We start from the raw sequence: 27981 nt of genomic DNA, 5'->3' as shown, positions 1-27981 counted from the left end.
TACGTTACATATTTTTTTCTTTTCTATAGAGGTTGTCCTTATTGATATGAAGGTGGCCCTTCATACTGAAGTCTATAAAACATTGAGGCCCGTGTTCGTAATGGGTAACCAAAACCTAAGCCAATCTTTGGTTTTCCCTTTACTGAGCCAAGAATAGTGCTGAACCAATCTTAGGAACAATAACAACAGAACAGAAGACCGCTTTGGAAAAGAGGCACAAGTGAGAGAGAGAGAGAGAGAGAGAGAGGGGATGGAATTGAGACGTGAGGATTATGAGTTCGAACTGGCAGTACGCGAGAGCGGAGCTGCCAATAATGGAATGAAAGTTGGGATTTGGGATGAGCGTGGTAGAGAGAAAGAGCATGGAAAATTCTTTCAGATTTCAAATTCCTGCTATTTGTTAAAGGGTACTGCCACAAATCACTATATGTCTAACATTTAAGAGGAGAAATGGGCAGATATTCGAAGAGAAATACAGGAAAAGAGCAAGGGATTCCCACTAAAGCATCATGCCTTTATTTCTTAAAGAGTCTGGCATCCAAGCCTCTACCACCTGTGCTGGTATCTCTGTTCAGCTGTGGATTCCCCTCTATGTAAAGAAACACTTGTGGGTGTCTAATAATAATAATAATAACCCTTACGTTTGATATAGTTTCTTACCACGTACTTTTGAAACATCTGAAAAGGCTTCACAACTATACTGTAAAGTGGAGTGACTGTGTATTTTGTGGGTGAACTACGGCAGCAAATTGCTCACAGCAGTTTCCCACAGCAGTGGATTGGTTGACCAAATTATTTTTTTTTAGTTGAAGTTTTTTTAGTTGAAACAAATAGCACTGAAGCTATTTACTTCAACCACAGCTGCCAGCAGTGACTTCCACATTCAGGCACCTGGAGAATTAGTGACCACGTCCCTCCATGGCATGTCAGAATTCACCTTTGGGTCAGAAAGTTGCGGGTTCAAGTAGACTTTAAGCTCAAAGTGTAGGCTGGCACTCCAGTGCAATGCATTGTCCACAAAGGCAAGGTCACTACACTTAACAGCAATTATATCTGAAACACTTTCAGCTGTTATCAAGAGAGTGCGAGGGCGCGAGGATTATTATTTACTGTCGGAATGGAACAGAAGACAGACGGGTGGTGGAAAATTGCAATTTACACAAGACATGTAGGCTGGAAATAGACTGCAGGAAACTCAAGCCAATGGGGTAAACATTCTGAGAGAGGGAGATCAGCCTTCACACTGCGGATGGGGCAGCACGAGAGGAAAAACACCAAAGCTGGCTGGTATATAGCAATGGAAGATGATGCTGCCTTTAATATAAAGGCTCGTAAAATGTACAGGGGAATTTATTGATCTTAGCTGGGTGCCATCAGGGGTACTACAACAACAAAATTACATTTACATAGGGCTTTTCACGATAATAATAATAATAATCCTTGCATTTGATATAGCGCTTTATCATTATTATTAATAATTATTAATGCCCAAAGGGCATTCAACTTCCTATCACTATCTATTATCATTATCATTTAAGCACTCCGAGATGCTACCTGCGTGAAGGGTGCTATATAAGGGTGTAAGTTGTTGTTGAGACACCTTGTTGGAGATATAAAGGCAGATGTTGGGTTGGAGATAAGAATAAATGTAGTTGTCACAACTCCTACCTCCCAAGACAAACAGCCTGCTGCTAAGGACAAGTGAGTGGCCATTTTGGTTAGGTAGCAGAGGGCACTGGGAATCCATTTACTCTCTACGCCTTCAATAAAAAGGCAGCACGGGGCGAAAGCATTGAGGGCAGGGATGTGGTGAAGATGTGGAAAATTGGTATTGGACAGGGACTGGATGTGAGGGTGGAAAGAGAGTTAAGGTATGAACACATCAGTGTTGGAGTGAGTGACCAGAAAGTAAAGTACTTCTTTCCATCAACAGTAGGAACAAGTTACCATGAAAAGCACTGGACTTAGTGAGAAGATGATAGGCTTCAGAGGCAACGCAGAGAGGAAGGAGCCAAACTGATCTCAGTGTTAGACCAATGAGGAACAGTTAGATAAGCTAGGATTCTACAGCCTTGAAGAGGCATCTCAGAACAACAACAACAACAAAATTACATTTGTATAGCGCCTTTCACGTTGGGAGGTCATCCCAAGGCCCTGGACAGACAGAGTTACAGACCAGAAGGCTGATCGTTTAGTATCATGTACCTTTTTTGAGCTACTTGATCCTAAATAGGATTGAGAAAGTAAACCCAGAACAATACTTCCATTTAGCCAAGGCAACAGTACAAGGTTTAGCACAGTGAAAGGCAAGTTTGTGGAGTCCTGTAGCTTATTGATTGGAGCACTCATCTCCCATGCAAGAGGACCCGAGTTTGATTCCTGGGACAGGGCAAAAGCTGAGGATAGTTTCCTTACTCCACACGCCTATTTACGAAGCAGTCAGTAGGAACTGGGCTGTTAGTTGATTGCCGGGTGGTCACTTGGAGGGTAATAATCTCTTCAATAAATAAATAAATAAATAAATAGTAATTTGGTCACTCACTCCATGACTGCTGTGCGCTTTTGGCTACTGCATTTCTCCCACAAAATATACAGTTAATTAATTTTACAGTATATTCTGTGAAGCGCTTTGAGACGTCTCAACGACGTGATAAGGCGCTATATCAAAAGCATGGATTATTATTAGTACATTTCTTCAAACAGAAAAGAATCCACAATGTGGTTTAGGAAGAGTGATAGAGGTCGGCACACCGCGACTCACTTAAGAAACAGCCGATGATGCAATGGGAATACAGGAGGGTGGGTATTTTGGAAGGATGAGATCAAGTGGGCCTGAAGACCTTCTTCATCCAAACCTCTTCCATTCGCTCCCTCTCCCTCTTTTAATTTAATGTCATGTTGATAAATTCACAGGCAGCTCCTTCTCCAACACTCAGGATCTGGTGAGAGTTGGGTGGAGTGTACATCCCCTTTAACAGGTCGGACTGAGGAGGGCTGATATTTCACCCGATGCCCACTTGAAGCTCTAAGTACATCTAGAGCGCGCCGTCTGCTAAACTTGGGCTTCGTGTCAAAACTGTAATTTACGCAGCACAGAGCACAGCACAGCCTGGCTCCTATCTCTCGTCTGTGTATGAAATACTTTGCTGCCACTTGGGAGAAACGCAGCTGCCAAATCTGGCATTTTTCAATGATTCGATCATCTCCAGAACATCTTATGGAGCAGGCCAAATGCCACACTGAGCAAGGGAGGAGCAGGAGTTTAATAGGGGAATTAGCAATACAAACAACGGCGTCTCAAGTCACACGTCAGGATCCTTTCCACCCGACCTCCATATCTGACGTAACTGAACAGACAACAGACCCAACTATATCCCAACATAGTACTGTGTCAGTTATTCCTAAGCCATTGGTTTGGAGCAGCGTACAGAGGTGGAAAGAATTCCTGTCTCCCACCGTACACCATTCTGGCTTTAGGTGGATCTCAGCCCAGGATGAAAAGAGAGAATCAATCTTGGAGGCTTGTTGACTGCTTAGCTCACTGAGCGTGTGTGTTGCAATGCTTCCACCCTATCCCACACGCCTTCCCACCAACACCCAGCTCTGGAGTGGTAGGAGATGTTGGCTTCTGGATTCTTAGCTTGCAGTTTATACTTATTTTTATACACAAGCTGGATTCAGTGATTTTTTGGGATTGACGTCTCAATGACATGATAAGATGCTATATCAAATGCAAGGATTATTATTTATTATTATGCTTACCATTAGATGACCTATTCTCCAAAGAAAGGATTTATTTTTCCCCCATTTACCATGTGATGCCTCCTCAAAACCCCCTCATGTGTTCAGCCTCAGAACATCTCCTGCACAATTCACCCATTACAAGAAATGGATGTTGCACTCACAATTGTCTTGAGCAATTGCTTTAAGTGTCTCAGGGCACTACTGAAAGGTTTTGATTGATGGACAGTATTCAAAACATGTGCTGTGTGAACAGAAGACATGAAGGAAGCAGTAATAGATCATAAAGTCATAGATCACTTGATCCAGAAAGGGAATCTGATCCCCTTCCGCCTGCTGTGCTTGTGACATTGGCTGCCACCATCACGTTTTATTCTGCAATCCATCACAGTTAAATGAATACCTAAGGGATCAGGGGCCACTAAGTCCTCACACTCTTAATCTTAACACCTTAAGACCTTCACCCTAAAATAATAATAATTATTCTTGCATTTGATATAGCTCCTTAGCATTTTGTGGAGACATTTCAGAGCACTTCACAAGACTTCACTGTGAAGTGCAGTGACTGCGTTCACTTAATTAAGATTTAAGATGGAGCAGAAATGTGGAAAATTCTTACATTTGGACCATTTTGAAGCCTTTTTCAAAGGCCATTTCGCAAACAGACAATTCACTTTAAGGTATATTCGGTGAAGCGCTTAGAAATGTCTCAACGTTGTGAAAAGGCGCTAAATCAAATGCAAGAATTATTATTGTTACAGAACTTTTCAAAAACAGTGGAAAAACGGTGATTACATTAAGATTGAAGAATTTTAAGTAGTCTTGAGCTTGAGACCATGAGAATTCCTATGGCTCTTGACACGCAACAGTTTTGTAAGCCCAGAATCAATAGCTTTTGCAATGAGTTCATTGCCAATAATAAATCAGTCATTCAATTATGACAGTGGAACACTGACTGCTGTGCACAATTGCTGCCACGTTTCGCCCACACAATATACAGTCAATTCTCTTTATACGGTGCTTTGAGATGTCTCAACCTGATAGGGTGCTATATCAAATGCAAGTTTTGTTATTACTATTAATGCACAGACCCTCTACTCCAGGGATTCATTTTCTTCCAATTTCTGTCTTTTTCCTGTGACTGGTTATTCTGGACCCATGCTCTCAGGGACCAGCGAGACCAGCTGAAATCACCTGTTCCCCTCTCAATCCTGCCGCGTTATTGTTGACAACTTCACCTCTGTGAACCAACATAGTGTCTATTATTTTCAATAGCCATGCACAGAGTGCTCCAAAATCAGGACAGAGATGTGTGATTGGGAGGGAAAAAGATTGAGACACGACCAAATGTACAACCAATGTAAGGCCTCTGAAAGCAGAGGTGTGTCGAGAGATTCTGGGAGAGAGCGTAGCAAAGCTCCACTGGTAAGATTTTCAGGATTTAGCGCTCCGAGGTGTCAGGTGTTAAGTGACAGAACCTATTCTGTAGCTCTTTCCTGAATGCTCCCAACACACCAATCAATGCCTATTTGATGGCCAGTAAAAAATACTAATACTAGAATTTGATATTTGCAGTATGCTGCAAAATATAGTCAATTTACCATATAGTCTGTGGAGCAGTTTGAGATATCTCAACAGTATTATCAGCTGCATCAAATGCAAGGATTACTATTATTATTCATTTGCATTTATGCAACGCCTTTCACATAGGGAGGATGACTCAAAGTGCTTCATAGAATATACTGTAAAGTGAATTGACTATACTTTGTGGGCAAAATGAGGCAGCCAATTGCCCACAGCAGAGTCCCACAAACACTCATGGATTGAGTAACCAAATTCTTATTATTATTTTTACCTGAATCTTTGGAGTAATCCTGGAAATCTTACCTCTCCCAGTATCCCTCTTCACACTCGCCCTAAAAACCCTCTTGCAAACATTGAATTAAGTCATTTGCCAAGCTTGCCAATGCCGTGATAGCTCACCCACTGGAGCCACCTTCCCTAAACCCACGCCTCTTGTTCTTTCCTCATTCCCTTTGAATATCCTTAATCTTCATATGTTTATCTAATTCCTTTAAAATTTTCGTAATTGACTCAATTGAATAGTCGCTGTGGCAGCCACCAATCCTTCCATAGGAATGTCAGGGATTAATGACGCATATTCCCCAGGAGTGGCTCAATGCAGATTGCTGCTGTGAGCATAACACACCACAATCGTATACTCAAGTTTTTTAAAAAAATAACAGAAGTCTGAAATTCCTCAGGCCTCAGATCAGGGTGGGCCAGATACCCTAACCCCACCACCGCCCTCTCCCTCCATTTCTCATCTGACCCACCCGCGCTCTCTATAACCCGTAAATATTAGTTTATGTTGGTGGAAGGGAAACACCAAAATATTGCTTATGCGGCCCACAGATGTTTCTCAAATAGGGAATCTGACCCTCAGCAGCCAAAAAGTTTGGACAACCCTGGCCTAGATTAACATCTTACAATTATAACATTGTGGTCAATTTTGGAAAACTTTTACGTTCACTTTGAATTTGGGGACAGTTTCTTTTTGATAAACTACAGGAAAATTCTTTCCAAATTTGAGAGCAAACTGAGAAATTACCTCCAAATCTGGCACCATCCTAAATTTTTAAGCCAATTATCTTTAGGCTAAGATTCTAACAACTTTCAAATCTCAGCAGGACAAAACAATTATAAAACAATGACAAAATTACTTTTGTATACTTGTATACAAAATTACATTTATACAGCGCCTTTTATGTCGGGAGGACGTCCCAAGGTGCTTAATAATCCTGGTTTGGCACCAGAGCTGGGGGTGGGTCCTTAGGGGAGCGGGGAAAGTTGACAGAAAGCACGTCAAAGAGGTAGGTCTTGAGATGAGCTGGAATGGGGTGAAGGGGGGGGCAAGTCAGAGGGACAATAATCAAATGTCTGATGAATGAAATCTCTCTCCCCTAAAAGTTTGTGGATGCTGTATCAAATTTTCAAGACTGAGGAGGATAGATTTTTGTTACGTAAGGGTATCAAGGGATAGGGGGCAAAGGTGGGAATCTGGAGTTGAGGTTCAGATCAGCCATAATGTCGGAACAGACTTGAGGGGCTGAATGGCCTACTCTTATGTTCCTATATCAAAGCATAGCTGCAAGCTATAGACAGAGCATCATTTGAATCCTAACCACAACTTATTCATCCCATTGTAATAACCACTGATGCAACCTCCTCAGCATAATGGATCAATGGCATCGCTGTCCTTTAAAAGACCTTAAAAAGCCTTAATGCCATTTCTACGTACGGGTTGGGCTCACTGTTTTGGTAAACACTGGAACCCGCTTTACAAAGAAATGTTCTCATGGGAAATAGCAGTTCATTGCAAAGGCACTTATGCTGTTATTGGAACCACCTGAATGGCTCTGCGTTAGTCAGTGGACTTTTCAACTCGTTTTTTTTTTCTCCCAGGAAGAAAAAGAGATGGAAGAGGGGGTGGTTGGGTGGGGAAGTGTTTCTTTGTGACAGGATTTAACGTTTTTATGCAAACAGCATAATTCAAACAATCCAAAGGTCGGGCAGCACCTGATTTCATTAATATCTAACTTGGGAGAAAATTCACTGGGAATGCTTCACTGAGAGTCTGATAAACACTGGCCCGGGTCAGGCTAACACAAACGCTAGCTTTTTGTTCTCACACAAGTCCGGCAGATTAGAGAATTTATAGTTACCAGCTCTCCTCCAGCTGCACTGAAGTGTTTGAAAGCGGAGTTTTTAACATCCATTTCAATGTTAGTGAATGGAAGAAAATCAGATTTTCAAAATAAGAAAAAAAATCATTTCAGTCCCCACCCCAACCCCCTTCCTAGCGGGGCCGAGGTGTGCTGAATGGGGGTCAGCCTCACAGACACTGACAAACTCCTTCAAAAGGCTATTCTTCACCAGCTGGTACCAGCAAGGCTGTGAGGCGCAAGTGCTCAAGGCCTGGGAATACTGGGATGTTGGGAAGGATTGAGATTAGTTGGATATACAATCAATTCACATTACAGTATATTCTGTGAAGCGCTTTGAGAAGTCTTGAAGACGTGATAAAGCTCTATTTCAAATGCAAGGATTATTATCATTATCAAGTTGTTCAAACTCCTTTTGCTCATGCTAAAGCACTGTACCAGGCAGATTCCGGTCCAATCTCTTGTCTGGGCTGTGGTATCTGAGCTCAGATAGGCTGGCACTGCCCTCTGGAATCAGGAACACAAAAAAAAATGGAGAGGCACTTCTGGAGGGGGAGTGAGGTCAGGGTCGTGTAGAGAGCAGGTGATGTCAGGAGGTAAAAATTGGGCAAAGAAAACTCCACAGTCACAAAGGCTTTGGCTATGGATACATAGCATGGAAACAGGCCATCTAGCCCAACTAGTCCATCGGTGCTTATACTCCCACAAGCCTCCTCCCTCCTACCTTCCTGTATAATGCACAGAAGAATGAATACACTTTCCCCCGCTGAAATCCACACAGAGACACATGCAAAGACAAAGGCAAATTAGCAGTTTAGTGCAATATTGTGTGGAGGCAGTTGCCCTATTACCAACACTGCCCTGTACAGGACCCACTTACAATTGGAGTAAGTCACAGAATGAGCCAGAGGCTAGGAATGAAATGGGTACATTTAACAGTCTGACCCCAGGGAAAGGGCACGTGGGCATCCAGCAAACATGCTGCTGCTGCACCAACATGACGCATTCTTTCATGCAGTCGCATTACTGTTTACAAACATGCACCTGCCCCCCCCCACTGCAGCTTGCAGCAGTGTGAAAACGGCTTAAAGCCACGAGAATCTCCTTCAAACAAAACGGTACAGAATTGTGAAATGGTTTCAAATCGTGACGCTTCTTCATTGAACACTTGCCCTCTGCCTCCACCCATCCTCTCTCTCTCTCGCCTCCACCCTCACCTAAAATAATTTAGAATAATAATCCTTGCATTTGATACAGTGCGTCGTTGAGACGTTGAGACGTCTCAAAGCGCCTCACAGGATATACTTTCAAGTGTATTTTTTGTGGGTGAAATGTGGGGAATACACAAAGTTATAATAGTCAGCGAAAGTTTAAATCATCCATTGCGTATCTGGATAGAAATTGCTGCTAAAATGTGACTCGTTTGAATTATGTGAGCAAGTAATCAGGGCAGGGGTTCATAACTGTCAATGGAAGAGTTAATAATAATAATCCTTGCTATATTTGATATAGCGCCTTATCACGTCTTCGAGACGTCTCAAAGCGCTTCACAGAATATACTGTAAAGTGAATTGACTGTATATTTTGTGGGCGAGTTAGCTTATGGGTGTGGGCGAAGGTTAGGCAGAGGGCTACTTTGAAAAAAATGCTTCCTGATTTCACTCCTAAATGACTTGAGCACTAATTTTAAGATGATGTCCCTTTCGGGCAAAGTTACAGACGTTTCTAAAAAGAGTGAAGACATCAGGAGATGATGTGGCTTTAACAGAGCTTCTGGGGAGCAACACGGCAACATCGCAGTGACATGCAAAGCTGGGGAGAGACGGCAGATAACACCAAACACAGGGACAGCAGAGCTTTATTAACCTGTTAGCATAGGACCTGAGAATGTTAGAGCAGGGAAAATACACTACGTCCTCTCCAGTGTCATTGACAGATGAGAAGCACTGGTGCAGCGTGGTGCAGTGGGAGCGCGGAAAATACATTCTGTCCAACACATACAGGTATCTCCGCAGGAGGCGGCTGGTAAAACTGAAAGACAAAGTCGGAGGGGAAAGAAAAGACACAAAGACCAATTTTTTTTAAAATTGCACTAATAAGAAGAAAACAATGGCCTTTTTGAATAGATCCTGTGTCTGCAGTCAGAAGAGGAAGGGAGATAGATAGAGGGAGAGAGAGAGAGAGAGAGAGGGAGAGAAAGAGAGAGAGAGGCAGGTATGGTGGATGATCGTAGAATCATAGAATTATACAGCACTGAAGGAGGCCATTCGGCCCATCGTGTCTGTGCTGGCTCTTTGAAAATAGCTATCCAACTCAATCCTACTCCCCCGCTTTCTCCCCATAGTCCAGCAAACTTGTCCTCCTCAAATAATTATCTACTTTTCTCTTAAAAGCTGTTATCGATGATAGCAGCTGCCTACAATAATAATAATCCTTGCATTTATTATAGCGCTTTTCACATCTAGATGTTTCAAAGAACTTTACAGAATACACTGTAAAGTGAATTGAATGTATATTTTGTAAGTGAAATGCGGCAGCCAATTGCGTCCAGCAGTGTCCCACAAACAGTCATGGATTGAGTGACCCAATTATTGTTTTTTTTCTTGAAGGATTATTATCATGTGTGTGGAGTAAGGAAATTTGCCCAAATTTCCGCCTTGCCAGGAATCGAACCCAGGTCTCTTGCTTGCGAGGCGAGTGCTCTAACCACTGAGCTACAGGTTGATATAATGTCTTATATGTGTCGTTGAGATGTCTCAAAGCGCTTCACAGAATATTCTGTAAAGTGTAGTGACTATGTATTTTATACAAACAGTCTGAGTCAAAGTCAATGTCCCTGGTCACTGTGAAGGCGGTGAGGAAAGTAGGGAGTCTATGATTTTTTTTTCAGGCGGGGTGGGCAGTCAGTTCCGGACCGGATATGTTTAAATTCTGGATACCTGGAGTCGCTCACTGCTCTTGACCGTTAAGATCTCTGCACTGGCAGATGCTGCTTCAATATCTCTCTGAGGTGTTGGCATTCAGCGTGCTGTTCAGGCTGGCAGCTGGTAGCACTCTCTCTCTCACGAGTCAGAAGGTTGTGGGTGAAAACCCACTTTGTGACTGACTTTAAACTCAATACAGTCTAGGCTTTACCTTTACGGTAAAATCCTGCGAAGCGCTTTGTGACGTCCTGCGGATATGAAAGGCGCTGGACCAAATGCAAGGATATATTATTGGAATTAATATTATTGTTACCAGTAGCAAGCTATGAGGTTTTAGCTGGTTAGACTCCAGCAGTTACCCCAACGCACATTCTGGTGTCTCCCCAAACCTTGGCTCTTGCCAACGTGCACCTAGTACTCTTCGCATTAGGTAAGCAGGATACATCCCTCCAGGGAGAGAGTGACAGATCACATTCCATTCCAACAACCTATCTCTGGGATTTCCATGTGTAGGTGAGATGCAGGGAATTCTTAGCTTGGTTCGGATACTCTTAAGCATGGTGATGGGTTTCTGCATGTATCAGACACCAGGCTGAGCAAAAATAGTACTATTGTCACCACTGGTTTAAATGGGAGAGGGATCACCTGCAGTAAAAGCTGCCTTTCCCTCTCTTCTAACAAGAGCCCAACACATTGATAGAACTTTGCTTGTCTGTACCTAGTGCTGTGGACAGCTCTGCGGGCACTTATGCTTCTGTTTTCTCTCTGATTATCTCCTGAAGGTGACTCGGGCTGGCTTCTCATTTGACAGGTGTCTGGCAACCTCCACTACCTCACCCAAATGGCTTTTCTATGTGCACGAGTAGACAGTGAGAGGTGGCAGGTTACTTATTCATGGCTGAGGAAGGGGGGTGGAAATGAGCTCTATGCCTGTCCTCACAAACATTACACACCGGTCTACATCATTCAGAACAGCAAGCCCACCTTCTCACCCCTGCCAACATCCCCCCCATACTCGGCCAGCTCCCTATCGCTCAGAAGATTTACTTTAAGATCCTTGTCCTCACCTTCAAATGCCCGAGCCAACATCATCTCCCGCATTCCTACTCCCTCCTCCCAACCCCTCTGCTCTGCCAATTTTCACCTCTTCCATGCCAGCTCTGCCCCACCATTGATAGGATTTGTCCCCTCCCTCTGGCCCCCACTCTTCTAAAATCACCTAAAAACCTATCCCATTAACATCACATTAAGTCACCTTTCCTTTAATATAACATAACATGTAGGAGCAGGAGTAGGCCATTTGGCCCTTCAAGCCTGCCCCGCCATTCAATCATGGCTGATCTTCTAATCTAACTCCAGCTAATAACCTGACCCTGCCTTATCCCCATATCCCTTAATCCCTTTTGCAATAAAAAATCTATCTATCTCAGTCTTGAATATGTTCAAGCACTGAGCGTCAACAGCCCTTTGGGGTAGTGAGTTCCATACAATCACCACCCTTTGAGTGAAGAAGTTCTTCCTCAACTCAGTGCGAAAAGGCTGCCTCTGATTTTAAGGTTGTGACCCCTGGTTTTACTTTCTCCAACCAGGGGAAACAATCTCCCACTACCTACTCTATCATGCCCTTTGATGATCTTATAGGTTTCTATAAGATCCCCTCTAATTCTTCTATATTCTAGAGAATATAGGCCCAAATTGGTCAGTCTATCCTCGTAACTTATCCCCTTCATCCCTGGTACTACCTAGTAAATCTACGCTGCACGCCCTCCAAGGCAAGTACATCCTTCCTTAAATAAAGAGACCAAAACTGCACACAGTATTCCAGGTGTGGTCTCACCAGGGCCCTATAGAGTTGCGGCAAGACTTCCCTACTCTTATACTCTAATCCTTTCATAATGAATGCTAACATACCATTCGCCTTCCTAATTGCTCGCTGCACCTGCAGACTAACTTTCTGTGATTGGTGTACAAGGACACCCAAGTCCCCCCTGGACACTAACACATTCCAACCTCTCCCCTTCTAAAAAATAACTGCTCTAAGGTTTTCTTCTTTGTGAATGGTGTGAGTATTCCAGGGCACTGCTGATGACAACACTGGCTCATCGGCAGGATTGGAAGGGCAGACACAGCAACTGTTTAACCCTGCAAGACAAAGCCCCAATGTGTAGGCGGGTCCTTGCTGGATAAGCAGTGGGAAACCTTGCCAGACAGTGATGTCAATGGTAAATTATGTGATTTCAGCTGGTCAGACTTCAGCAGTTGCCCCAACGCACACTCTGGGGTCCTCAAGCCTTGGCTCTTGTTAACCTGCGCCTAATACTTTTTGGAATTAAGTAAACAGGATGTGTGGAGAGAGAGCGCATTCCATTCCAACAATCTATCTCTGGGATTTCCATGTGTAATAATAATAATAATAATAATAATAATAATCCTTGCATTTGATATAGCGCTTTTCACGTCAGGAGGACGTCCCAAAGCGCTTCACAGAACACACTGTAAAGTGAATTGACTGTATATTTGTGGGCGAACGCGGCAGCCAATTGCGCACAGCAATGTCCCACAAACAGTCGTAGATTGAAAATGACCAATTTAATTATTGTTTTTGGTTTTTTGGAGGGATTATTATTAGGCTCTGTGTGGAGTAAGGAAACTTGCCCAAGGTTTCGCCCTGCCTGGAATTGAACTCAGGTCTCTCACTTGCAAAGCGAGTGCTCTAACCACTGAGCTACAGGACTCCACAATGGGATGTAGATGGGATGCAGGGAATTCTCAGTTTAGTTTGGAGATTCTTAAGCACGGTGATAGGTTTCCGCATGTGTCAGACACCCGGCTGACCAAAACAAAAGTAAAGATTCTTGATGTTGTCTATCATACACCATTGTGGAGCTCAGTGGTTATAGCATTCGTCTCATGAGTGAGAGACCTCGGTTTGATTCCCGTCAGGGCAAAACAAGCTCTGGTTACTTAACAGTAAGTAGGAACCCGTTTTTTAGTCATTAGGGGATCGCTTTTTCTTCAAAAATTTTTTAAAAATTAGTCACTCAATCCACAACTGTTTGTGGTACACTGCTGCGCTCAATCGGCTGCCGTGTTTCGCCCATAAAATATGCAACCAATTCACAGTCTGTGAAGACGTGATAAGGCGCTATATTAAATGCAATTATCATGTGCTCAGAGGGACTTTCAGGTGATATGTTAACTCACCAAGGTCTCTTATTAATAAGAAGATATTTAATTGAGTTAGTGAAAATTATTGGTTATTATTATTAATAATAACAAAAGTTAATTAAAGTCTCGGTCGCTAATTAATAAATTCCATTGGTTGTTAAACACAGGCGTTACATACACATGTGCATAATAGATAGCATAATAATCCACCCCGCTGAGCTGCTCTCTGTTCAGTCATCCTTGCGTAAATGAACTGCAGACCAACCTTACACAGAACAAGTTTTTTTTAAATGCAGGTTTAAAATCCTCTGACATTTCCATTCAAGCAGTAGAATATCTTAAAGGGGAAGTGACCCTATGAAATTTCCAACAGCCCGGTTCTAGGTTACCCTATGAATCCGGTCTGCTCCACGTCCCCCGCCCCAACCGCCCTACCATCGGTGGCCGGGCCTTCAGCCTCTCAGCCCCGAGGCTCTGGAACTCCATCCCCCAGTGCCTTCGCCGCTTCCTCCCTTTCCTCCTTCAAGGCCGGTCTCAAAACCTTTCTCTTTGACCGAGCCTTCACCTCCCCTCTCGACTCTCTTCCCCCTCCTCGCTCCCTCCCTTCCCTCCCCTCACTCTGACCATTTCCCCCCTCCTCGCTCCCTCCCTTCCCTCCCCTCACCCTGACCATTTCCCCCCAATGCTCGGGTCATGACCCAACTGTGCAGCGCTTTGGGACGTCCTCCTGACGTGAAAGGCGCTTTATAAATGGAATCTTGTTGTTGTTGTATGAATCCTATGAGAATAACGATAAAATGAGTCAACTGCTACACCAACAATAACAAAATTACATTTGTAAAACGCCTTTCACGTCGGGAGGATGTCCCAAGGCGCTGGTCAATGTGTTTCAGAACTAAACTGGGGGTCGGGATCGGGGAGGGTGGAGAGCAATGGTGGGGAGGGAGAGTAGGGAGAAGTGAAGCAGGCCAGAGCCGGCTGACCAGAGGGCGTGGGCAGGTTGAGAGGTTAGGAGGTTGTAGAGGTAGGGGGGAAGCAAGACCATCGAGGGCTTTGAAAGTGAGGACCAAGATCTTAAACTCTATCCTGTCTGATGGGAAATTTTAACAGCGGCATTCAATTCACCTTACAACAACAATAATAATAATAATAATAATCCTTGCATTTGATATAGCGCTTTTCACGTCAGGAGGACGTCCCAAAGCGCTTCACAGAACACACTGTAAAGTGAATTGACTGTATATTTGTGGGCGAACAAGTAAGCTTATTGTTCTCATCTGTTTTATAGTGTCCTTCTACTGTAAAGTGTAGGGATTGTATATTGTAGGCGAATTCTAGTATTTTAGTAGGGACATTTGTGGAGTCCTTTCATGTATTGGTTGGAGCACTTGCCTCGCAAGCAAGAAGATCTGGGCTCAATTCCCGGGGAGAAATCTTAGGCAAGTTTCCTTACTCCACACGCCTCTGTTTAGCGAGCAGTAAGTAAGAACCTGGTTGTTAGACGATTGGCGGATCGCTTTTCTGGGGGTAATAATTCCTTCAAAAAAATTGTGGTTACTCAATCTTCGACTCTTTGTGGGACATTGCTGTGCGCAATATACAGTCAATTCACTTTACAGTGTATTCTGTGAAGCGCTTTGAGACGTCTCAAAGACATGATAAGGCGCTATATCAAATACAAGGATTATTACTATTATTAAATAAAAATTTGGTCACTGAATCCATGATTGTTTGTAAAAGATTGCTGTGCGCAATAGGCGTTTCGCCCCCCTCCACATCATCTTATATTGTTCCTCAAATATCTCTCCAATTCCCTATTAAATGTGGATATGGGACTGAGCCTTGTAACAGTTTCTGTGGTAAAGTATTCTGCATTCTCATCATAATAATGATGAGAATGCAGAATGCTCTTGTGCTTCTTCACCAGACTAAAGGCTGAAAACAATTTCAAAAGCGAGAAAAAAATTAATTACCAATCAATTCAGCAGCAGCTTCTCTCCCTGACTGAACACATTCCACGGCCACCATATTACAAGGTCGGTTTGGATGAAGAACGCCCTTTGGCCCATTTGATCTTAATAATAATAAACTTTGCAACTGATATAGCGCAATATCATATCGTTGAGACGTCTCAAAGCGCTTCACAGAATATACTGTCAACTGAATTGACTGTATAGTTTGTGGACGAAACATGGCAGCCAACTGCACACAGCAATGTGCCACAAACAGTAGTGGATTGAGTGACCAAATCATAATTTTTCTTTGGAGGGATTATTACCACCAGAAAATGATCCGCCAATCGACTAACAACCACGTTCCTACTTATTGCTTAGTAAACAGAGGTGTGTGGAGTAAGAAAACTTGCCTACGGTTCCGCCCTGTCGGGAATTGAACCCAGGTCCTCCACACAGTCTTAACCCAAGTTAAATTGTTTTTCCTTTTACCAATTCCAATGAAAACGTGAATTTGTGTCACCCACGTTATGAAGAGTTCAATTAGACCCCCCACCCCCATCTCCTCCCTTAACCTCCTCTGTGGCAGTGTGAAGCTCTTCTCTTCCTGCAACAATCATCCTTATGAGCTCCTTGGACTGAGATTGATTTCATTGATTGCGCTGATCCTGCTGAGAAGGTGACATCTTAAAAATGGCCCATAAAACGCAGAGAAAAAAAGCGATGAAAGATTACTCACAAAACAATTCACTTTACAGTATGTTCCTCCCTCCAGTTCCGCTACTGCCAAGCAATCTGAGACCCTACCCTGCATGAGGGGGCACTGTGTAAATACAAGTTGTTGGCGTTAATCTGCAAAGCGCTTTGAGACGTTTTGAAGACGTGATGAGGCGCTATATCAAATGCAAGGATTATTATTCAAAGCACACAGAGAGAGAGAGAGAGTGAAAGAGAGAAACAGAAACAAGAGAAGAGGGGAGAAGACATGTAAGAGATAGATTTGACTGCCAACATAGCATATCATTTAGAAGACCATTAAATGCCTTCCACACTGAAAAGGCAGACAGACAGACAGACAAAAACACATCTCAAGTTTCAACAATGTTTCAGCAAAACGTGTTTCAAACGTAAAGATCACAGGAACCGCAAACAGGGTTCAGCTCGCCCAGCGGTACTTACTGCCATTCTGACCTTGTGTAACTAACCTCGCACAGCACAGCCCTTCCCCCCACTCCAACCGCCACCACACCCCCTCTCTCTTCTTAAAACTTTATTTAGTTAATTTACGAGGTCCAATACTAGTTCCCCCACCGATCACTTCCAAGAATTTGGAGACAATTTCCTCTCTCTCCTCCCTCCCTTCCGGACTTGATGCCAGTTTAAGTGCTACAGGTCATGTCCCCAGTGGTGGAATGATCAGACCTGGTGCTTTATAGAGTTACTACGCTAGCAGCGTCACAGAGCTTATCCCAAGGAAAAGGTTTGCCCCATTACTCGCATCTTCACCCACTCGCCCTGCGCAAAGGGTGAACATCTGCAAGAACCTAAATGTCCCAAGGAGGCGTCTTCATCAGGGACTTTCTTGTGGGAGAATGCACTTTTGCTACCAGAGAGTCGTTGGATGTTTCTGGTCAGCAGGTAAAAATACTGTCTCAGTTGGTGGTACTCTCTCTCTTGCCTTTGAGTCAAAAGGCTCAAACCCCACGTTGGGAGTTTAAAGGCACATGATCTCTGCTGACACAGTGCATCTATCGCTGCATTGTCATTCGTAAAACCCAAATCCTGGCTTTCTGTTCAGGTGGAGTCAAAATATTATGGGTTAATCCCCCCCACTCCCCGTCAGTCTCCAATAGTTCCCGTTTTGTCCTCAAAATATACAGTCAATTATACATGAATAACTCCTTTAAAAAATAACAGAATTGGTCGCTTCAATCCACGATTGTTTGTGGGATGCTGCTGTGCGCAATTGGCTGCTGTATTTCGCCCAAAAAATATACAGTCAATTCACTTTGCGGTATATTCTGTAAAGCGCTTTGAGACGTCTCGAAGATGTGATAAAGCGTTATATTGAAACCGAATATTATTATTATTATTATACCTCAGCGGATTGACTTAAGATCCTCATTCTAAATTACAAACTACTCCGCACCCTCGACCCACCCTTCTTCTGTGATCTCCTGCAGTCTGACTAACCCCTCCCTCTCGCAACCTCAAGTCTGCTCCACTTCCTCCTTCCTACCATCAATGTATAAGCTTCCACCTTGGCATTGCTCTCTAGAACTCTCTCTAAATCCCTTTTTCTTCCTCTCTGCTTTCAAAACCCTTCTAAAAACCTTGACTACGCTTGCGGTCGTCTCCCTTGTGTGTCCCCAATCTCCCAGCCTGCGCGGGCTCTGACTGCATTTCTGTGAAGCACTTTGAAAATTAATTAATGCTAAAATCTTCACTCTGGCGAAAACAGGAAGCAGAAGCGAGATGCTGGGGTGGGGACCCAGCCTCACCATTATCAAACGACAGGTTCCTAAGAATGTTCTGCTTTAACACAGTTCAGGGAACTGATGGGGATGTTATTGGTACAGTGGAGAAGTTGGCTATTCAGGCTGGAGAGGGGAAAAACAGATTCGGATGGGTGCTATCTATCTTCTGGACCTAAATAATAATCATCCTTGCATTTGAAACTCTGGAGCACTCTCCCTCTATCCCTCTGCCTTGCTTCCACCTTCCACATCTTCAGGTTGAACCTGAAGACCTTCCTCTTCAACTGTGCCTATGGTCACCTCTACCCTCCTCAGCGTGGTTCTATGCCGCTGTCAGGCGCTCTGGGATGCTACCCCGCATGAGCGGTGCTATGCAAGTTGTTGCTGTTGTTGCTGATTTACCACCTTTCATGTGAGGAAGGCACCTTAGAGGATACAGTGTAAAATGCAGTGATACGGGGCTTACAACAGCAAAATGTTTTGCTGTAATTACTGTAAAGTGTAGTGACTGAGTAGTCGGGCGCAGCAATGTGGCACGAAGCAGGGATGATGTCGACAATCAATCCCTGACGTGAGGTTCGAAGTCTCAACCTTCTGACCTAGATGCAAGATTTGCTGCTAAAAACTGACCCCAATATATTGCAAGAACAAAAGCCCCTTCTCCTCCCAAAGGCTGCTGGCTTGTGAGGCACACATGCGCACACACACGCACGTACGCTCTGCTGGAACCAACTGAAGCTTCTTCAATTTCCCATCGAGCATTTAGGCGTTGCTTAATAGTTTTTTTAAAAGAAAGTTGTAAATAAAGTAACTTTTTCTTTTCTCATGGGAGCCATTAACCACAGACTCTGCTTTAGTGTTTCCTGTGTTACACCCCCACCCCCTGGGGTATTTTAAGATGACTGCCCTCGACTGTCATCAAGCGAGTGAGTATCAATGTTCAAGACATAAGGGTTGTCTCATTCATTTTGCAAAACATAAGCCAGGAGCATTGTACCGAAATGACACAGAGATTTTCTACGTCTTACAATCATAGACCTTTATAGTACAATATCAGTCATATGATGTGTTTTATATCGGGAGGACATCTCAAAGCGATGTACACATCTGACTGGGCATTCATCCCGGTTGGGGGTGGGTGGGGGGGAAGATGACCAATAGAGGGATAAAGAGATAAGGCTTTCTAAAGTGGGGAGGGAGGTGCAGCCAGTCAGAGGATCTCCGAGATGGATAGAGAGCAGGAGCAGAATGGCTGACATGAAGCAGGCTGGGCCAAGGGAGTGGCTGGATCTGATGACACCACAGCCCAGCCTGGATCATCGGCAGGACTTGAAGGGTCAGGCTGGTCAATGGGGGCAAGGATTTTTCCACTCAGCTCCTGTTAACCCTGGTATGCCAAAACTCTAACAGGTAGGGTAGTCCTAGCGGAACAAGCAGCGAGAAGTTTACCAGACAATGGCAAGATGTGCGCATTTAGCTGATTAGACTAAAGCCAATTTAACCAACACATATTCTGGGGGCCCCAACTCTTGGGCTCTGGCCAACTTGCACTCATGCTCTCAGAAATAGGCTACATCTCTCCAGGAAGAGCGTGCTCATTCCATTTTGAGCAAGGTGAAATATCTGTGTGTAGGTGGCATACATATTTGGAACACACAGTCTGGTTTAGATAGATACCATTATCCACGATAATGGGTCTCTGTGTGGGTCAGACACCCGGCTGACCAAATAAAAATCTTTTCACTCCCCCTGACAGTAAGTTCTGTTAATGAAAAATACGCACAGTGATATTTAAAATAAACAAGAAAGCAGGCAATGCTTTAGCAATGCTGGCAGGAGAGGTGCTGATGTTCTGCCAATTAAATACTCCCTGAAATTCCAGTGGGAGACGGAGGGGCTGGATGCACAAGCAAATAGTGATCCTGTTTTATTTGTTACCCATGTAACGTTTGAATAATTTTTATTTCAGGAGGATAAAGGATCATTAATTGGTAAAAGAAAGGGGTGTGGAGAAAGGACTTTCTATTCAAAGTATCGCGGTCACCTTTACCAATTTTAATGGAGCCAATTTAATGGACCAAGGACACAGAGGTAAGTCACTGGCCTATCTAATATTGCCAGCTGGACTGCTCGGTCTCTCTCTAGGCTAGTCCATGTGAACCATCAGCTTGAACACCACACCACACTGCAATAAATTATAATATATTTTGTGGCCGGAGGACGTCTCTGCGCAGGATTTACTGTGGAGCAGTGATTGTACTTTTGTCATAATCAAGAGCTCTGCAGCTTGTATCCTCTCCTGCTTTACGTTCCGTGAGCCCATCATCCCCAACCTCTCCAGATTCCACTGGCTCACAGTCCCCCAAGACCTTAAAGTCCCTCCATGCCCTTGCCCTATCTCTACCTTTGCAATCTCCTCCAGCCACCTGCTCCCTCCCTACAAGTTCATCGCCCTCTTCATTCTACCATCAGTGTCTGAGCTTTCAGCCACTCTGCCCTGCTCTGTTGAACCCTCTCACGAATCCTACTATCACCCATCCTCTCCCTGTTTTCAAAACCTTTCTAAAGACCTATCCTTTCAATCTATAGTTTGCCTAACCCTATCCTAACTTGCTTGGTGATCCACAGTCCCTGTAAAGTACTTTGAGACATCATCCAACGATAAAGGTGTCATATAATAATAATCCTTGCATTTGATATAGCACCATATTTCGTCTTCGAAATGGCTCAAAGCGCTTCACAGAATATACTGTAAAATGAATTGACTGTATATTTTGTGGGAAAAACGCGGCAGCCAAATGTGCATAGCAGTGTCCCACAAACAGTCACGGATTGAAGTGACCAATTTATTACTATTATTTTTTGAAGGTATTATTACCCCCGGAAAAGAGATCTGCCAATCGACTAACAACCATGTTCGAACTTACTGCTAGGTAAACAGAGGTGTGTAGAGTAAGGAAACTTGCCCTGACATTTCGTCTTGCATTTCGAACCCAGGTTTCACGCTTGCGAAGCGAGTGCTCTAACCACTGAGCTACAGGACTCCACATAAGGGCCAAATATGGTCCATATAAGGGCAAACTGTTGTTAGACTCAACTGCTGGGACTCAACCCACTTTGGGGTTGAGGCTGGTGTAAGCTGGGTCTTCCCCCTGCTAAATCTGCTATTCAAAGTGGATGCAAAAGTCGCGCTATCTTGGAAAAAAGGATTTGCATTACGCTTTAATATTTTTACTACACCTGCTCATGGCTTTGTTCTCTGAGAGCTTGATGTCTCCACACAGAGAGGCTGTCACATCGGAATGAGAATACAGACAGAGCAAGTCATATTACAACTGTCAGCATCTGCAAAATTCACAGAGCTGCAGAGCTCGATTGACCATAGACAAAGGTTTCCTCTTGCCAAAAGTCAATGTTAATCTTTGTTTCTTGTCATCTGAAAGCGTTTCACTCATTTCTCCTTCTATTGGGGAACGTTTCCACTGGCGTTGTGTACCTCTTACTAACCGTTACTAATGTGTGAGCCTTAATCGTGATGCTAATTCCACGCTCGATTGTTCAGTGCCTTGGGACGTGAAAGGTGCTTTACAAATGTAATTTTGTTGTTTGTTTGTTGTTAATACTTGAAACACTGGATTTTCACAACACATCTGTCCGGTGACACTGGGGGAATACAGGAGGTGGCTTACCTGATAATTCTCTGAGCTGCATACTGGTGAAGTGAACGAAACTGGGCGGACATATTGGCTAATGCGGCCAAGCAGTTTGTGTGCAGGTACTTGTCCTACAGAAAGAAACAGATGAAAAAATTAATGGAAAATCGCCTCACTCCCTCTCTTGCCTCCTCTCAAGGCCCTCCTGTTCGACTGCGCCTTCAGATCATCCTTCTACCCCAACCCACCCTGCCCTCCATCCCTCCTGATCCCAACCCCCAGCTCAGGTCCAAATCCCTAACTGTCAGCGCTTTCTCCTGCCGTGAAATGAGCTGTGTAAATGTCATTTGTTATTGTTGAAGAAAATCTGATAAGAATATTGAATGAAAAATAAATCAATCAGCTGTGGACCTAATTTAAATGACACAAGGGTGAGCCGGAATAGTTTCAACAGGCAACAGGAGGGATTTTGATGGGCAACGGCATTGGAAACGAAGTAACCTGCTCTCATATACCAACTAAAGAAACATCAGGTGACCAGCATAACCTTGATGGGTTCCCCCTGCCATGTAAGGATCCATTATACAACACCAGCTATCACTTGCGCTCCAAGGAGCCAAGGTTGGTTATAATGTTATTGTCCTCAAAAGCAGCAAAGGGGAAAACTGGGCAGTCGTTGTGTATCAGTTATTGCGTAGGGAGGGGGAGGAAACAAGCTGTATGGTTTTAGCTGGTTAGACTCCAGCAGTTACCTCAACACAAACCCTGGGTTCCCGAGGCTTGGCTCTTGCCACGTTGTGTCTAAAACTCTCAAGATTGACAACTGCAGGGTGTGTTGCTCTGGGGAGAGATCGGCCATTCTATTCCAGACATGGGATCATTTCCATGTGTAGGTGACATACATGGAATTCTCAGTCTGGTTTGACACTCTTAAGGATAGTGATGGATTTCCGCACGTGTCAGACCAAAAAGATGGGAGAGGGGGAGAAATACCTTTTATGATTGAAGCTCAGTCTATATGGAAAGGGAGCTAACACAAGGTCCAATCAGACTGATAAATTGAGCCCAGCCCTAAGTGATAATTGAGCACCAGTATAAAACTGGAGCTTGGGAGATGTGAGGGAAGATTGGAACAGCCGGATGTAAAGATAAAGTTTTCTTTTACAAAATAAACCTTTCTTTTTATGGTTAAACCAAGTTGTACAAGTTTTGTTTTCTGCCTGTGGTCCACGCCCCCTCCCCCCTCTTGAGTTATGCTTTCAAGGAGCAAAGGGAGGAAGCAAGGCGTAGGAATTGTGGGATGGAGATAGAAAGGGTGGGGGCAGAAAGGCTGAAGGCCACTAAGAATTAAGAATGCCTTCAAAATAGAACAGAGTCTTCCAATGGTATTGCTTGGACCAAAACGCAGACCAGGAGAGCAAACATCCAAGATCTGAAGAGAAAGCAAATTCTTTCCCTTCTTATTATACAGTTTAGGACATGATGTGTGCGTGCGTGCGGATCCAGGATGGCAGAACGCAAACTGGATGGACCTTGGTCTTCTTTTGCCAGCAAATTTTTATTTACCCACAAAATATTCAGTGAATTCACTTTACAGTGAAGCGCTTTGAGATGTCTGATAAGTCGCTCTATCAAATGCAAGGATTATTATTATTATTAGTGGAGTCCTGTAGCTCAGTGGTTAGAGCACTTGCCTCACAAGCAAGAGACCTGGGTTCGATTCCTGGCAGGGTGAAACACTGGGCAAGTAAGTAGGAACCCAGTTGTTAGTCAATTAGCGGATTGCTTTTCTGGGGGAAATAATTCCTTCAAAAATAAATAAATTAATTGGTCACTTCAATCCACGACTGTTTGTGGGACGCTGCTGTGCACAATTGGCTGCCGCGTTTTGCCCTTAAAATATACAGTCAATTCACTTTACAGTATATTCTGTGAAGCACTTTGAGATGTCTCAAAGACGTGATAAAGCACGATATCAAATGCAAGGATTATTATTATTATTACTACGTTCTGATGAAAAACAAGATAGTGATGAAGGAGCTTACCCTAGTTCTCGTCATGTTGTACTGTACAGTCCTTATCACCACAAGAACAAGGAGGCTTCCCAGGGAGATTTCTGTCAGAACCCGCTCAGTGTACCAGGTGATGTTTTTTAGCGTCTGTAAAAGAGGAATAAAATTGCATTTTTTTTAGAAAAAAGCCCTATACATCAAAGACAAAGCTAGTCAAAAGCAGCCTAAACAACCACCCTTGTATAACAACAAAAAGCCTGGTCTTTTAATCACAGCTTGCCATCTTTCAACGATGCATAATACAGCTTTCTTCACTAAACTGGAATTTTTTTCAAATTACCAGTGTGTAATCAAACCCCATTCCCTCGCCTTGTCTCTCTCTCTCGAGCCCTTCCTACCCCCAGGGCGCACCAATACAGACAAGGAAAGACCAAGGTTTGAGAATGCAATACATTGGCCTGGCACATATCATCCATCAAGAAATTATCATTTCAAATGGGTACTTCTCACAGAGAAACAATGAAAGGAAGAATGAAAGTACTGTATGGTACTTTAATTCTAAGATTGATCATGTCCAAATGTCTCGAAGAGCTTCACTGGCAACTGCCGTCAAACCAAGTGGAGTGACTGTGTATTTTGTAAGCAAATAACAATAATCCTTAATAATAATAATAATAATAATCCTTGCATTTGATATAGCGCTTTTCACGTCGGGAGGACGTCCCAAAGCGCTCCGCAGAACATACTGCAAAGTGAATTGACTGTATATTTGTGGGCGAACGCGGCAGCCAATTGCGCACAGCAATGTCCCACAAACAGTCGTAGATTGAAAATGACCAATTTATTATTGTTTTTGGTTTTTGGAGGGATTATTATTAGGCTCTGTGTGGAGTAAGGAAACTTGCCCAAGGTTTCGCCCTCTGCCTGGAATTGAACTCAGGTCTCTCGCTTGCAAAGCGAGTGCTCTAACCGCTGAGCTACAGGACTCCACGCTGCCTCCGCTCTGCAAACAATAATCCTTGCATTTGATATAGCTTCACAGAATATAGTGTAAAGTGAATTGACTGTATATTTCTACTAGACTAGAGGATGGTGAAGTGGGTACCAGTGAGTAGCAAGGAGGGGCAGTGGGGCTAAACACGAAGAGAAAGAGGAGTAATGAACCCACAGACAAATTTAATCTTTTGCCACACAGCTTCAAAATCACTAACCGTAAACCTGATACATATTAAGATCACTTGAATTCTTATCTAAACAACTATTTGTGGGACACTGCTGCATTTCGCCCACAAAATATACAGCCAATCCACTTTACAATATATTCTGTAAAGCGCTTCGAGGCGTATTCATTGCGAGATAAGGTGCTATATCAACTGCAAGGGCTATTATTAGTAGTTCCAGACAGAATGTCAAATTGTGACTTCAGCTCTCTGCCAAATGACTATGTGCTAATCTCTGTTAAAGTACTGTACAGTACTTTCATTCTTACTTTCATTGTTTGTCTGAGACGTACCCATTTAAAATGATCATTTCTTGATGGAAGATATGTGCCAGGCCAATGTATTGCGTTCTGATGTACAAGATACCTTCAGTTTGTCTGCTCTACCACTGGGTCACTGTGCTCCAGACGACACAGGGGGATCACTTACATTGGCTGAAATAACCGAAGCGTCAGAATCTAGACCCAGATTACATCAGTTCAAAGGATTTTTTCCTCTTTCTGCCTCTTCTGTTTGGTTTTCTAACAGACATTTCATAGAACTGCAGCATGCGAATTGTGTAAATCACGTGTAAAGACCGTAGTCTATAATATAAATTACATTTGTACAGCGCCTTTCATGTCGGGCAGACGTCCCAAGGCGCTGGACAGCCAGGGATTTGGACCCGAGCTGGGGGTCAGAATCGGTGAGAGTGTATAGGGCAGGGAGGGTGGCCGAATGCTCGGTCAAAGAGGAGAGCTTTGAGATGCGCCTTGAAGAAGGCAAGGGAGGGAGTGAGGCGAAGGGACATGTGAGATAGAGTTCCATAGGGTGGGGGCAGAGAGGCTAAAGGCCTAGCGGTCAACGGCGGAGTGGCCAGAGCCTGCAGAGCGGAGGCAGCGGACAGACTGATATGGGGTCAGCAGGTCGCAGAGATACAGAGGGACAAGGCCGTGGAGGGCGTTGAAGATGAGGATGAGAATTTTGAACTCTATCCTCTGGAGGATGGGGTGTCAGTGGAGCCGAGCAAGGGTGGGGGTGATGGGGTCATGGAGCCTTGGTGCAGGAGAGGACACGGACTGCAGAGTTCTGGATAATCTGCAGCTTGTGGAGGGAAAAGTTGGGGAGGCCGACAAGCAGGGAGTTGGCGTAGTTGAGCATAGATATGAGGGTTTTGGCGGCCTGCGGTGTGGGACAGTGGCGGAGCCGGGCAATGTTGTGGAGTTGGGGAAGGCAGAGTGGATCATGGGGTAGAAGAATAACTGAGGGTCAAACAAGACCCCAAGGTTCCGGACTGGCTTAGCAAGATGGAGTGTGCAACCATGGATGGTGATGCTGTCAGCGCCTGAGGTGAGGAGGTGCTGACGGGAGCCAATCAGGAGAGCCTCGGTCTTGTTGATTTTCAGCTGTAGAAAGTTAGCTCTCATCCAGGACTTGATGTCTGACAGTCATTCTGTGTCTGGAGTGGTCCTGGAGTCAAGGATAGAGGCAGAGAGGTAGAGTTGGGTGTCATTCGCATACATGTGGAAATTGCCCCATCTCTGTGGATGATGTCACCAAGAGGGAGCATATAGATATTGAAGAGGGGCCCAAGGAACGTGGCGCAAGGCCATGCGGTGGCTGGAGCAGAAACTGTTTGTGGAGCCATTATACGAGTTATGTAAAGGACAACAACATTTTTTTGCATGTAGTCAAAGTCTGATCTGTATAAATCATATACAGATCAGACTTTGACAGTATACAAATAATCTTGGGCGGATGTACACCTGAGTCATACATCTGCCCAAGTCCTGTTGAATTTCCCATAACTTATGCAAGTTTCACATAATCTGTACTTTGCATGAAACCTATTAAGTGTAGGATACAACTTGTGTGAGATTGATTTACTGTCGCGCTATTCACGCTGGGAGGACGTCCTAAGGAGCTGGACAGTCAGGAATTTGGACCTAAGCTGGGGGTAGGAATCGGGGGCCTAATGTACTGGGAGAATAACAGATGCCCTTTATTATGCAATTAATACCAATGACATGCTAACACATGGCTTTTGCAGTAAAAAAATTAGTGTGCTAAAAACATTCTATATTTCTCCCCATTGATATTTGACTCTCTGCTCCCGGTCTGGCCGCCTCGCTGCAAGTCCTGGATGAGAATTCAGTTGAAAAAATATCAACAGGACAGAGGCTCTCCTGCTTGGTGCTGACAGCATCACTATTCGCCAACGCACTCACCAGCTCACAGAGCCAGCGCAGAAATTTGGTGTCCTGATCGATCTTCAACTGTCCTTTAAACCCCACATCCGTGCCTTAACTGACTCAGCTTCCTCTCACCTCCACAATATTGCCCTCCCCCACCACTACCTCTCCCTTCGGGCTTCTGAGATCCTTATCAATTTTATCCAACTTGTTGCCTATGCCAACTCTGCTCAACAGACTTCCCAACTCTTCCCTCTCCAAGCTGCAGACTAATCAGAAGTCTGAAGCTCGCGTCCTCTCCCATATCACGCCTCACAGACATATCCTGACCCCCACGACCCAGCTCTCCATCCTCCCAGAGGATCGAGTTTAAGATCCTTATCCTCATTTTTAAATCCCTCTACAGTCATACCCCACCCTTCTAAAACCTCACCAACCTGCCCTCTCCCTCCGCTTGGCAGGAACTGGCCGGCTTCACTTCCCCCACCCTGCCCACCCCACCAGCAGTGGTCGGGCCTTCAGCCTCTACTCTCTGGACCTGTCCCTTTGCCTCGTTCAACATCCCCTTGAAGAGTCTTTGGCTGTTCCTTCAGTCACCTTGCCACCCCTATCCTCCCTTTGCCTCCAGCCTCCTGAATCTAACTCTCAGTTTGTGTACAATCCCTCGACTGCCCAGGGCCTAGGGACATCATCCCGATGTGAAAAGCATTGACAATCGAATAACAGAATATTTCAGCACAAAAAAATGGCCATTCACATCAGTCCTGATGTTTTTCTCTATGTGAGTTAATCTGATGTACTCCCACTCTCTTGCTCTCTCCCCCATGCCCTTGACAGTCATCCTCTTCAAATCGCCTATTCCCTTTTAAAAGACGTTTCTGCTTCAACAATGGATTGTGACAGATAATTTACACATCACTCGTTCAAAAAAAAATCCT

The 27981-nt window shown here is 44.2% G+C and overlaps 1 protein-coding gene across 1 annotated transcript in view; it reads right to left on the bottom strand.

The window, feature by feature from the left end:
• The window catches only part of dym (dymeclin), a 157312-nt gene that overhangs the window by 62067 nt on the left and 67264 nt on the right, over positions 1 to 27981 (bottom strand). Inside the window, exons 11-12 of the mRNA XM_042336031.1 lie at positions 23686 to 23799; positions 21677 to 21771 (exon numbers count right to left, since the gene is read on the bottom strand). Coding sequence (XP_042191965.1) covers positions 21677 to 21771; positions 23686 to 23799 — 209 coding nt within the window. The remainder of the gene's footprint in view (positions 1 to 21676; positions 21772 to 23685; positions 23800 to 27981) is intronic.

Source organism: Callorhinchus milii, unplaced genomic scaffold, assembly GCF_018977255.1.
Source record: "Callorhinchus milii isolate IMCB2004 unplaced genomic scaffold, IMCB_Cmil_1.0 Scaffold1, whole genome shotgun sequence".
Classification (NCBI taxonomy): domain Eukaryota; kingdom Metazoa; phylum Chordata; class Chondrichthyes; order Chimaeriformes; family Callorhinchidae; genus Callorhinchus; species Callorhinchus milii.
This window is presented reverse-complemented; position numbering and strand designations above follow the sequence as displayed.